Source organism: Amphibalanus amphitrite, unplaced genomic scaffold (assembly GCF_019059575.1).
Source record: "Amphibalanus amphitrite isolate SeventyFive unplaced genomic scaffold, NRLGWU_Aamphi_draft 000127F_arrow, whole genome shotgun sequence".
NCBI lineage: Eukaryota > Metazoa > Arthropoda > Thecostraca > Balanomorpha > Balanidae > Amphibalanus > Amphibalanus amphitrite.
The window spans coordinates 233,597-247,268 of NW_024881622.1; the positions used below are offsets into that span (position 1 = coordinate 233,597).

General features: G+C 51.4%; 1 protein-coding gene across 1 annotated transcript in view; it reads right to left on the reverse strand.

The window, feature by feature from the left end:
- LOC122381762 (band 3 anion transport protein-like) overlaps positions 1-13,672 on the reverse strand; it is a 48,551-nt gene that overhangs the window by 34,029 nt on the left and 850 nt on the right. Inside the window, exon 2 of the mRNA XM_043366357.1 lies at positions 12,380-12,486. Coding sequence (XP_043222292.1) covers positions 12,380-12,454 — 75 coding nt within the window. The 5' untranslated portion in view covers positions 12,455-12,486. The remainder of the gene's footprint in view (positions 1-12,379; positions 12,487-13,672) is intronic.

Genomic DNA, 13,672 nt, shown 5'->3' on the forward strand with positions numbered 1-13,672 from the left:
GACCTCTGAAGGCTCATTCTGGCCCCTGAAAGCCCCACACCGGCAACAGAGTGAACCACGCTGGCCTCCGGGTCCCATAATGGCCTCAGGAGACCCATGCTATGGCTGACCTCATAGGGCCCCCCGCTGGCTCTTGGGAGTCTTTGAGTCAGTCTGACGACCTTATGCCGCTCTCGAACCCACGCCGGTCTCTAGACGCCCATGATGCCCCCTGAGGGTCCCGCGTCGGCCTTTAACCCGCGCACCGACGGGGGGGGGCGGATATCCGCCCCCCCCTGAGTTTTTTCGCGAATAGCGGGAAAACCGCGGCGCGTAGCGCCGCGAAATTTGGTATGACTATAACCTCATCAATTTTACACATGGTGTGCAAGTTTGAACTTCCTACCTTTTAAGGTCAGGTCACCAGGTCACTTTGAATGACCCAACCTCAAGTCACTTTTTTGCAACTTTGTCACCGTGCCACAGCTACAGTAGATTCGGAGGCCTTTGAAAGTCGCAGGATATTATAAGGTCATTAGTAGCTACAATTTGTATATCTCGGAATTTTGATATCGGTGACCTAAGGTCAGGTCAATTTCGCGACCTCCCCATTATAAGTCAATGGGGGAAAAATCAACTCCCTGTTTTTACCACTAAAACGGGTCGGAATGGCCCCATATACTTTACATGACTTCATATACGATCAACCTTCACTACCTTGAGGTCTGTCTTGCTGTTGGGCAGCTGTGAGGTCATGTGACGTCATCAAAGGTCACCAAAGGTTTTTGGCCAATAACTCCGTACAGGAACAAGATACAGACGCGTGGACGGTCTCATTGTGTTCAGCTCGTCAAGACGCATCGAATGATATACATGATGACCTCGAGGTCACGTGACCTGAGGTCAACCTTTGACCTTGACCTTTCGAGGTCAACATATATATCATTCGATGCGGATTGACGAGAGGATCACGATGATGCCCTTAGTTCGTTCCTATCTTGACTAATTCGAAAGTTATTCGAGAAAAACTCTCTCCATATCTAGCGCCGCCATTTTGACTTTTTCGACCCCTGTGACGTCATCTTTGACCTGACCTGAAAATGACCTTAGTAAAAATTGTAGATCTTGGCCGTGCGTATCCGGTGCCGTTTACCGCTTGTCGCTATCTTGCTTCGTTCTCGAGATCTCAGGGGGGGCGGTCATCCGCCCCCCCCGTCGGTGCGAAGTTGGCGCAGACCCCCGTCGGTGCGCGGGTTAACCCTCGCCCGCACATGCCATTTTCCCATCCTAGAACGCACATGGGGGGGTAGGGTGGTTGCCACCCCCCCGCGCCATTTCGTTCCTGTTGGAGATAGAGCTTAGCGGTAAAGACCAAAAAGATTCTTTGGGAAGAGACGAATCCAATGATACCCAGTTTTACCTTCTCAGGTCAGTCATTGACCTTCCAGGTCAGGTCAAACTAAAAAATGTTGCTGTTTTGGGTCACCGTTGGATATCAAGTGCGCTGCTTATCAAATACCGATGACGATGCTGTTTTCTGGTGCCAGGCCAGCTAGAACCTCTTTGTCACACTACCCGACCAGAATTTTGCGGCTGAGGTCATTTCAGGTCAAGTTAGGTCAAGGTCAATTATATGTGTTTGTATGTCTGTGTGTGTCTGTGTGTATACTGATGTGTGCACCGATTGTTTTTGGGTCCATATTACATGAAATCATGCTCTGAGAAGCTCTTACCAAAAATGCAGTAAAAAAAAAATCAAAAAAGTAAATTCAGCTTGCCTAAAACGCAATTATCTTAGATGACCTAGGTTGACCTTGACCCTGACCTTGACCCCTGTACATCGTCGAACAACATGTTCCATGATAGGTGGGAGGTAATACTGGCAAAAAAGGCCGAAATCAGGGTGTCAAAAGCTCGCAAGACCCATGGCAAACGCAAGATGTTGAGCATTGGCCATTTGGGTCATGACATGACCTGAAAAACAAGCTCATATCTCCGAAACCAAAAATCACAGAAACTTGAAATTTTCAGTGGACATCAAGAAAGGATAGAGGAGCAGCTATACGAAAAATCAGCGTTCTAGCGCTAAAAATGTTGAGTGCAGAGCAGAAAGACTACCTGGGGGGGGGGGGTGGCAACCACCCCCCCCATGTGCGGGCGAGGGTTAAGGGCCACTCCTACCTCAGGGGGCCAAAACATGCATAAGTCCTGAAAAGTGGCTGCCAAGGCCCTCGAGGTGGCCTCTAATGGCCCGACGCCTGCCTATGAAGGCCCGCGCTGGCTTCTGAGGGCCCAGTACCAGACTCTGAAGTCTGAAGTCAGATGACAGATGGTCCCACGCAGGCCTCCGATGGTTCACGCTGGTCACAGAGTGCCTTACACTGGCCTAAAAGGGCTTCACATTGTCTTCAGAGGGCCCCAAGCTAGTCTCGGTGGCCAATGGGCCTCAGTCTGACCTAAGAAGGCCCCATGTCGCTGGGCTTAAAAGATCCCACGCTGGACATATACGGTCCCATGCTGGACATAGAGGGTCCCACACCGGCCTTGCAAGGCCCCACACTGGCCTTAGAGACCCCACAATGGCCTTAGAGGGCCGCACGCTGGCCTTAGAGGGCTGAGCGCTGGCTCCTTAGGGCTCTACACCAGCGTCAAAGGATCCCACGCTCGAGTCTAAGCTTCTTTAGGGCCGCCAAAGCGACCTCTGAGGGCCCACGCTAGCCTCTGGCCTCTGGGGGCTCGGCCTTAGCCTCTGAGGGCCTATGAGGGCCATCAAATGGCATTTTAAGATAGTTTGACGCAGTTTGACTTTATTTATGCTTGGGCCAGTACTTTAAATGAGGCCCTGAAGGTCGTTTCTCTTGGGACACTCAAGCAGGCACGTACCCAGGAGTTCGCCCAGGAGGGGGTCACTTGCTCTCAAAGGGCCCACGGGCCACCCGGATGCCGCTGTCAACCAAGGCAGGGGCGTATCCAGAACCTTTCGATGAGAAGATTGGGCACATTGGGTCCGGTCCCCCTTGCAGACGGGCCCCTCTGTCCGTCTGTCTGTCTGTCTGTCTGTCTGTCTGTCTAAGCCCTGAGAAAATGTGCAAAATTGGCAGGTAAAAATATAATTTTTGCTCAAGAAGTATGCATAAAATGCACGGTATTCTATGAGGAAGTGAAGCGAGCGAGCGCCTCACAGTCACCTGTGCTAGTCCCCCAGAGGTGTCGGTGAAAGGCCGTCAGATGCGCTGGTGTGGGGTCCTCACAGGCGCCGTTGTGGGGGCCTTAGGGCTTAGAGACACGGGTGGAGGCCATCTTTAGGCATGTGTGGAGCCTTGAAAGTTACTGGTGACCCTTCATAGGCCGGCAAGGGACCCTCAGAGGTCGGCGAGAGGCCCTCAGAGTCACTGGCAAGTGACCGTCAGATGCGCTGCATAGGGCCCTCGGAAGCGCCGGTGTGGGGGCTCTCAGAGCCGCCGAAGGCCGAAGTAGCCGAAGTAGTAGGCACTGGTGTGGGGCCCTTAGAGGTGGCAGTGGAGGTCCTCGCAGGCGCCGTTGTGAGGGCCCTCAGAAACACCGGTGTGGGCCGTGGGGCCATAGCAAACGGGTATGGGCCCATACAGCTGATCCCTTATTGGCCGGCAAGAGCCCTCAGGGCCGGCAAGGTCCCTCAGCACCTGGCGTGAGGTCCTTCTGGAGATAAGTGTGGCTACACAAGAGCCCATGGGGTGTTCTCACAAGCCCTGTGGTCCCTTTTCAGTTAAAGCGTTGCCAGCGCGGGCCCTCTGCCGCCAATTGGCACCGCAGGGCCTCTCGGGCCCGAGGGCACCCTAAACCCTATACTGGACACGTGCCCCCTCGCCCCTGGCCATACCATTGAATCCGAGTGATCACGGGCCGTTCAGGTACCTAATCAGGGGCCTCTCAGGTGACCAGGGCCTTTCAATTGACCAGGGGTCTTTCAATTGACCAATGGCCCACCAGGTGACCAGGGGACCCTCTGATAACCAGAGGACGGTTATACGGTATACCAGGGGCTCCACGGGTAACTAAGGGCCTTTATGTGACTGCAGCGGCCCTTCATATTACCAGGTACTCCCCAGTTAAATGGGCCCTTCAGGTGACCAGGGCTTCTTCAGATCACTGGTCAGGGGTCATCCAGGGGATCAGGGGCCCCTCAGGTAGCTAGGGGCCCCTTATATAACTAGGGGCCCCTCAGGTAACCAGGGGCCCCTCAGATAACCAGGGGCCCTCATATACCAAGAGGCCCCACTGGTAACCAGAGGCCTTTCAGATAATCAGGGGCTCTCAGGCAATCACGGGCCCCTTAGGTAATCAGGGGCCCCTCAGGTAAGCAGCGGCCCCCAGGAAACCAGGGGCCCCTCAGGTAATCATGGGCCCCTCAGATAGCCATGGGCCCCTCAGATAACCAGGGCCCCCGGGCCCCGTAGCCAGGGGCCCCTCAGGTAACCAGGAGTACTTCAGATAACCAGGGACCAGTCAGGCAACCAAGGCCCCCTCAGATAACCAGGGGCCCCTCAGATAACCAGGGGCTCCTCAGATAACCAGGGGCCCCTCAGATAACCAGGGGCCCCTCAGATAACCATGGGCCCTCAGATAACCAGGGCCCCTCAGATAACCAGGGACCCCTCAGGTGACCAAGGGGACACTCAGGTAACCAGGGCGCCCCTCAGGGCCCCATGGCCCCCCTTGGGTACGTCACTGCACTCAAGTGACCCAAAGGGCCCACTTGCATGTTTGATGCCAAAGGGGGAGGCCATGGCCTCTTGGCCTCCCCCCTGGATACGCCACTGCTTGCAATATGCATCGTATCGTATTTCGCATCGTAATAGTCGCATCGAATTTCGTGTAAACCCTTTCTTGGATTTCTTTATCGGTGACCTAATATCAAGTCAACTTGGAGACCTCTAATATATGACAATGGGAAAACACACGAGGATAGCCAGAATGAGCCAGAAACAGGCTGTGTCGGCACCGCCAGGATAACTCTCCAAATAAATGCAGTCATTCCTCAAGCCCGTGACAATCAGCCGGCGAATTTACCAGGTCCAGTGGCAGCAAGTCAACATCACGTTTAGAACATGACCATTTATTATTCAGGTACTCATTAGCCTTGATATTGTTAGGCATTATTGTTTTCCATCCAGAAATATATCGATAATGGGAATTTGTAACTAATGGTGATCGATATTAAGTTAATGCAGATTGGCATCCAACATTCAACTCCGTGGGTGGGCTCTTTACCTAACAACTGAGCTGTAAACAGGATTCATGGAAGTGCGATAATAATTGGCATGGGGAGCTAAAGCAAATGGGGAGAGATGGCCACACTGGATCCGAGAAGACGTGTCACCAGAAACTATCTACCAATGGTACCTGTACAATGTACATACATACGTTAAACGTTCGGGGAAAATAAAATCATCATCAGTGAACCAGGCACGAGCAGATTCGGCTGGTCTTGGTCAGAGGTGTCATTTACAACGAGCATGACCATTGACTTAGCAGGCTCCTTCTTTCAATGCCACTTCTCTGGATCTTCCCAAGTTCCTCTTGACTTCTTGAGACCCGACTGATCAATGCTTTAGCTATGACGATTAGACGGTACCTGCCAAACCTACCCCAACTGATCGCCGATGTGGCGATGCATCGGAGACTTTTCTTTAGATCGAGACAGTAGCACCGCGACACTGTCTTATCGTCACCAGCATTAGCATTCAAACCGGTTGGATTAGGAAACATGACGTAACGAACCACAGCCCACAGGTTCATATTATGTAAAACTGCTCCTGAGGCTGCGACAGCGGGCACCAGCAGGGGCACCAGCGCAGGCACCAGTAACTGCTGCCATCTACTGTGCGTCGGTTGTACTGTAGTTTGCCGGTATACGCGCAGACAGTGGGGGCTCTGGCTGGAAGGCTGACCTGTGCGCCATCTGACGGCGCGTGAACCTTATCAAGTGCCAGCGGCCAGCGCTTACCACTGACCGAAGCGCAAAGTCCTGAGGCCACATATACCTACATGATGGAAAAGCCAACTGACCAACGAAAAGAATTAAGCTAAACCTTGCATGTTATTTTGAAGGAAATAAAATCCAAGGTAGTTGCGTACCGTCCTACTGCGAGGGAACAATACGGCGGTAGAGCCGACTCCGAGAGCGATCATAGGAGACGTGAAATGAAATGGTTACGTGGAAATGAGCCAGAGTCCAAAAGTAGACATTTATCCGTCCTGCCTAAACATTTCCACCCATTATCACGTTTTGTTGTCGGGGCTGACACTCAGACCACCTGCTCGAAGTGGGAGTGCAGATTTCATCACCTCACTTCAACTTTGGGGCGACCGTTTCAGCGGCTGGGTGGCGCCATAGGCGCGGGAACGAACCGGGGGGAGGGGTAATGGGGGCAGCTTACCCCCCCCCCCCCAACTCTGGGGTCGTGGGGGCGGTGCCCCCATAACTTTGAGACGGAATACCGCACTTTTTATGCAATTGCTTTCTTTTTTGTTGTAAAAGCCAAGGGATGAAAAATAAGTGGTCTAAAACCGGTGAGAAAACTAGTTTTGGGGGTACCATAGGTTGATCTATATTATGGTGTGCCCCCCCCTAGTCTGAGAGTAGTTCCCGCACCCCTGGGTGGCGTCACCAGGACACTCCCGACCAAAAGGTACGGCTCGGCCACTTAGACGCTTCACTCGGTGGTCTTCTCAGCCCAGCTCAATGTTATCACTTATCACTCCATCTTATCACTCAATCTCTCATCCAATGACCCTGAATTCTGAAATGCTCTCAATAGACCGGAACCTCATCCAGGAGCCAGCAAAAAAAAAACTGTTTCAGCCCCAGCGCTGAATAAAAATAAAAATATGATATTTTCTTAATTAGGCTGAAGGCATTAAAAACGGACGGTATCTTGGAGAGTCATGACAAACGATGATCAACAGATCACAATTTCTTTAAAGAGGTAAAACGATCATCAACGTTTAAAATAACTTCTGACAGAACAATCGAAAAAATTGACTTTATTCTGTAACAAACGCCTCATCTACACACACACAAATGACGCAGTCTGATTTAGCAAACTGGGAAAAGCACAGAATGAACTCAAAATGAGTTGCCACATTGAATTAGGTACACGTAAATAGGTCCTCCGTCGATTAGCTTCCCAATCTGACTGGCTTTGACTTGACACTAATCTGAGGTCGATACCCAAAAAGCATATCATTCGACGCTACTGGACTTGACACACGCGATTGTTACAATATATCATCGCTTTGCGACTATTTTTGCCGAAGCCATTTACAAAAAAAAAAAAATCAAGACCCCGACCATTGAGTGGGTCAACTGACCTCAGAGGTCACCAGCTGACCCGATATCTCTAAGGAATTGGACAAAAACTTATATGTATCTAAACAAAAAACACGCATGCACTTCTAGTGATAACTATAAAGGTGATAGCAACCAAACCTTCATTTTGACGTTGCAAAATTGCTCAATGTTCAGCTATGAAAACATATGATTTGGCCCAGCCGGCCGAACTAGGCCAGCAGTCAGTCCCCTTGGTCGGGCAGTGGCGAGGGCGCCGTTTCGGGTTCGCTATTTTCTCCCGACAAAAATGGTTCGCGGTCGGGTAGGCGCGGTCACATTTGGTACAGGCTATAGATGAAATCGGTAAGTGGGCCGAACCGTTAACCACGAGTAAAAAATCATAAAAGGGATACGTGTGTATCTTTTTCACCATCCATTTGGATAAAATCTTTGCTAAAATGCCATAGTTAAAGGGTTAAAAAGGAAACTCCTGGGCAATCTCAAACTTGCCAGTTGCCACTGTTATAACGTAAAAGTATTGGGTCAAAATAATTGTGTAGCTATTTCCAACAAAAATCCAATAACGATTTCCACCAACCAATGTCAGTAATGGAGCTCTCAGCACTGGGCGTTAGCGTCAGGAGAAAGCGCTGCTCTCGGCGAGACGTCAGGGGGAGACTGTGCCGCAGCTCCCGGGTGTAGTGCGGCACAGTCTAACACCCGTCAGGCGCCGCTGCAACATGCACATCATGGAGCCGGGAAGGCCGGAACGACCAACAGTGCGCGCGGCACGAAACAACCGTAACGGCGCAGTAGTCAGAACACACACACAGATACGCCGAAAGGACTCGTGATGCCTGGCTGGAGCGATAAGTCAAACTATGATGCCGACACGTCCTGACCAGAGAGGCGCAGTAAGATGATCCGTTTGCAGAGGCGGCATGAACCGTGTGAAACCGCACTGGCCGGTGGAAACGAGTACCGTGTGAAATCGTGCCGATATTTTTAATTATTAGATGTGGTTTTTCAGACCACCCGCCCTCACACTGTGCACTTCTGCAAACGGGGTGTGTCCGCTGCCGCCCACGCATCATGTAGGTGAACAATAAGAACCACACATGGCAACATGCATTCTACCACATTTCCAATTTTATCACAACTGGAAACGTCGGCCGTTCACGGGGAGAAGTAAAACCCCATCCGTCTCAACGGATACTAAATAAGAACACTCTGATAGAACTTAATTAATCTGCAATTAATAGAAAATTCTGTTTTTGCATCAGCAAATAAAGCAGTGTTGCATTTTGTGAAACACCGAAGCGTAATCCAGTAATATCAAGGAAGCTAACACAGCAACGCAGTTTGTTGCATCATCCAAGCGGCCTTTGTTGGCCATGATTTCCTGAGGTGATGGCACCAGCTGTGCTCTTGCATTTTTTTGCACAAGGCAAATATTTCCCCGCTATGACAAACGATGGCTCGATCAATTGCGATAAAATAGCAACCTCGTAACGCAGGACACTGGTTTGTGCACCCTAACGACCGACTCCTGAGCCTTCGCCGACTGACTCACCGGACCACTCACATATTTCCAGTCTGTTGGGCATCTTTCAGACCAGTGCACATACATCTATTCGTCACTGCGCTAAATAGCGAGGAGGGTGACTCAACAAATTCAGTAAGATCAGAAGCGACAAGACAAGGCCTGCTTGGAACATGGCCAACATAGCTATACCTGATACAGTGCACATGCGCTGGACCTTTCCCTTGTACCAATCGAGAAGTTTATTATCTAATTTATTCCCGGGATATGATAAAATCGCACATCATATTGTCGCGAATTACGCACGACAAAGTGATCATTGAACTCGTCCATCGAAAGCGTGTGCAATTTTTTCCAGGAAAACATACCGCAAGTGGCATTTTGAAACGAACAACCTGCGCACTTTACCTTCATAGCTCATGTGACGCCGTAAGGATTTTAAAAGAATGCATTGCGGTTTCGACGGAGTTGAAAGGGCGTCTCGAGCCTTCACGATGTACCGAATCCCACGGCATTTTTCAGTTCCACAAACCTGTTTGATATGAGGAAGCGAGTACCGCACTGTTAGTCCATTAGCTGGCCGGTGATCAGGCCCATCTCTATACCAGCGATCAGCACGCGGTCCGCCCCAGACGATCGGTATGTGCGTCCATGGCGGTCACAAACAGGGTCGTTACGGAGCACCGGGCGACCGTTCGGCGTTATCTCATCGCCTGCATACTTCACATACGTTCTGTCCGTTCTTTGCGTTCTGTCCAGCACTGGCGGTATCGCAATAACTCATGTCGAGATGCCGCCGTGATAAGCGCCGCGCAAACAGCCCGGCCTACGCACGGGGCGGGCCGGCCGGACAAATGTTCCCCCTCCCGTCCCGTCATTGAGTAAGGACCGACCACTGCGCACCGGCGCCGTGCAGCGGACGCCCCCGTGACCTTCAGAGGTGCTTCGGAGCTGATCTTGTGCCGTGGTTTGCATGCCGCCACATCGCCGCCGCGGCCCCAAACCACCAACTAGTCAAGGTGCCGGCGCAAAGTGCCTAGCATCTGGAGCTGAACCAAGCGCGGGGCAGGAAAAACGAAAACGAATGGAAAACAGAATCGCCGACTCAGAGTAGAAGAGAATATCGCCGCAGTCAAGGTTGTTTGGGAATAATGCGCTACCCAGCGGGGATTCCGAAACGACTGCGATGAATAGGAGATGAGCTCCGCGCCTTATTACAGTGCGACTCTCACGCACATCAATCAAGTGTCGCTTCCAGCTACTTAGCCGGGAGCTGATGCCTTGCAAAGAAAAACAAATCCAGTGCGCTGGGCTATTTTTAGACGAGATTGTCGACCAAGAACCGATCTACTGAAGCTGGTGGTATAAAACACTACCACCATTGATAAAAGTAAATCTGCACAAACATGCACCTCAGTAATGTAATATCACGGCAGTTAGTTAATAAGTAGCAAATTTCGCAGCCAATCATCAGACCTACATTTTATTCGCTGATTTAACACACCTATCTCTTTGGTGTCGCCAATTACGTACTTTCTGTAATTGTCTTCTAAATATAGGATAGGCAGAAGCGTTGCACTTCACTAATTCGCTGATGGTGAACAGAACAGGTCGGCGAGCGCGCCTCACGTGCAGAGAGCCGGTCACTGCCGAAGACTAATCCCAGTCACGTGCCGCCACCGTGACACGTGCCGTCAGTTGACGTTAGAGGCACGCTCGTGACACGTGACACGAGGTCAGGTCCGGTACGGTGGCGAGTGGCAGATAATCTCCCGGTAGACCGGTGTCGGTCGCACACGGCGCATCGGACCGCGAAACAGACCACGGGAAACACTGGAAGCTCGGAGAAAACAGCCGAGCACGAATACCGTTCACAAACGGCTCTGTAAAACCGGAGGCTTTCCCATGATAATGCGCCTTTTTCATGTATGCGAGGTGTTATTAGCCCTATTGTGAGTTGACTGGCAGTGTATGGTTTACCGTCTCTGGCTTAGTGAAGCGCGGTTACAGCTGCACTGCATTTCAGACGGCCTGTTGTAGCATCCGCCTCAGCTGTGCTGTGTTCGATCACGTGACACGCCCTGGCCGCACGGTGGGCGCGTTGTTCCGGGCACGTGACCGTCGGCAGGGCACTTTGTTCCGGCGGTCGGCGGCCTCCGCGGCCGCGCCGGCCCCGTTCCGGACGGTCGGAGCGCGTCAGCCGCCGCCATACCAGACAGCCGAGTCACAGACGGGCGATCGGGGCCGTCAACGGCAGATGACGTCCACCTTACGCCGTCTGCAGCTGCACAAGGTACCGCTCTGGGGCACGGCACCGCCTCGGGGCAGACAGAACACCGCGTGACACTGCGGGGAAGCGCGCGTCGCCGCCGGGGCTGCATTCCGACTTATACAGTATTGTGGAGTCGGCGGCCGATACGGCAAAACAAACGACCGTCAGGTGGAACTGGTCTCGTAACGACAGGTGTCTGAAAAGGCCGCATAACTAGGCCAAATCCGGAGGTATTTTCAATGACAGCGGCACTGGCTTGGATAAAAAGCAAGGCCGCCCTCGTTCGACCTTGAGACGGCTGTGTGTCTAATGGCCATGGGAAATGATGTCAAAAGGCACCAATACAGTCGGGAAATATGAAATCGACAAGAAACCTAGAGTAAATTTGAAAGAAGCGACGTTTTTTTCAATCAAGATGGGAATGATGTTAGCTTCTTGCCTTTCGTGGACAACCGATCATTAAACATATATCATAACAGCCGTGATAAATGGTTTGGATGCGCATTATTCTTCATTCGCAAAGCTATGATGCGGTAGCTCGTTACGCATAACAGATATTCAATCAACTCCGTGCCGTTTACAGCTTTCTCGAAGGCATTAACCCATCCCTGGAACCCATTATCTGTGATCATGGGTGCTGTGTGCAGAATGACGTATTTCGCCGGCGGCGGCTATGTGCACGGGCGCAGCCCACTTACGCGAGAGGGTACTCATTGTGCCGCCACTAATCTCGCCAAATAACGACCCCGAGCTAATGGCCCAGCAACAAGTGGCAGCAGGCCGCATACTAGGCGGTCGTTGTTCCACTTAACTACGAGACGTCATCAGCTCCGACGTTGTCTAGTATTTCTGCATAAGTTCATCTCTGAGAATGCATGCAAGATAACATAAAGCGTATTTGTCCCGGAATAGAGCATTTCCAAAAAGTTCAAACAGTGGCCATCAGCGGCGACTGCGCACTACCGTCTGACTGCCATCCTGCGAAATCTCGGTGCTGTTTTAGCCGGCTCCTGACCGGCGCGGTGGTTGACCGAGCGACGGGAACACCCCCCGAGCTGCACCGATCACACCAGAAACCGCGACAGAGTCTATACAACAGCGCAGATCACAACACCGCAAAACTCACTGTGCTCCTTACATCGAACAACGGTATTTCCCATTGTTTTCAGACTGCGTTATTAGCCGTTGTGTACTAGTCATAGTGGTCAGCATGAGTCAACGGCCATGCTCGCTGGTTATGAAGCTTTCTCCGCGGTAAAACCTGCGGACCTACCTCCTCTGTCGATTTCTGCTTTCGGAAGGAGCGACGCTTCGCTCCGGAGCTCTCCAGAAGTTTTTCGTCATCCATGGTTGGATCAGCTCAGCTGCGCTTGGCCTGGTCTGAAAGCAAAGGAGAGAGGTGCGTGCCAGCCCAACCAGAGGACAACGTCCAAAGCAAAGTAGGGTGTCCAAGATACGTGCTAAGAGAGATCGTTTCAACTTCAACAATTATAATAGCGAAATAGCGACCTATGGTTACGATAAACTAATTCAAGATGAGTATCACAGAAAATGCGAAATATCTTAAAATGTAAATGCCTTCCCCGGAAATGATCAGTAAGAAGTTAATTACTCAAGTAAAAGCCATTGCCGGAGTTGAAAACGAAAACTTCTATAGTCATCATCTATCATTCGGCGACTTTTCCAGCCACATTCTTATCCCGATGTATCCTATCTCAGGCTCAAACAGAGCGCTGCTGAGAGTCGGCATGTTGCACCGGCCGGGTTTACAGAGATCGCCCAAGACCAAGTACTGGCTGATGAGGCGCCTCAGGCTGCACGGCTACTGCACGAGAGCACGAAATGGGCGGCCACTGTCGCGTGAGAGCCGCCAGTCAGCCGTCCAGTCGCAGTCACAGTCGCGGCCGGCGCCCTCAGATTCGGGCCAGCGGCAGCGGGTTGTCATGGCAACACTCCCCGGCGGGCTAATGTTCGACCGAGCGAAACGTCAGCGCCGCAGGACACTCGGGGAGTGGGGTGAATGCAAGCAGGTGCTAATGAAACTGACTGGGTTTATAGCTACGCGGAATGGCATGTACTGGGATGCAGAGCACATATGCGTCATGTTTTTAATGGAATGTGTGCTTTGTGAGAGGTTACGTAACTCATCCCGCTATTTCGCAAAATGAGGCGTGACGTATCAGTTCATCTCAAGCACGGACAACCAAGAACACGAACAACAAGTTCTTCACATTTTTAACTTCCGACCTTACAGTTACGCTACACTATGAGAATGTTTCGCGTCATTGTCTGATGTTCAAAGTTTTCTGAACCTTTTCCGATATACTTGACAACAGACGATGGCCGAACCATTACTTTCACCCATTCGATTAAACTTCATCGTCTTATATGAGAGATCTGCTACAGTTTGAACGGAATATATAGGGAAGCTAGTAAGGACAGTGGTGCGGTTTCTGAAAAGTGAATGTCAGAGGTTGTGCAAGTCCGATATCTAGGAACGAGGGGCAGCGGGCAGATGGGAATTGTGAATCCTCATGAATGGCTATGATAGGTCGCAAAACATGAA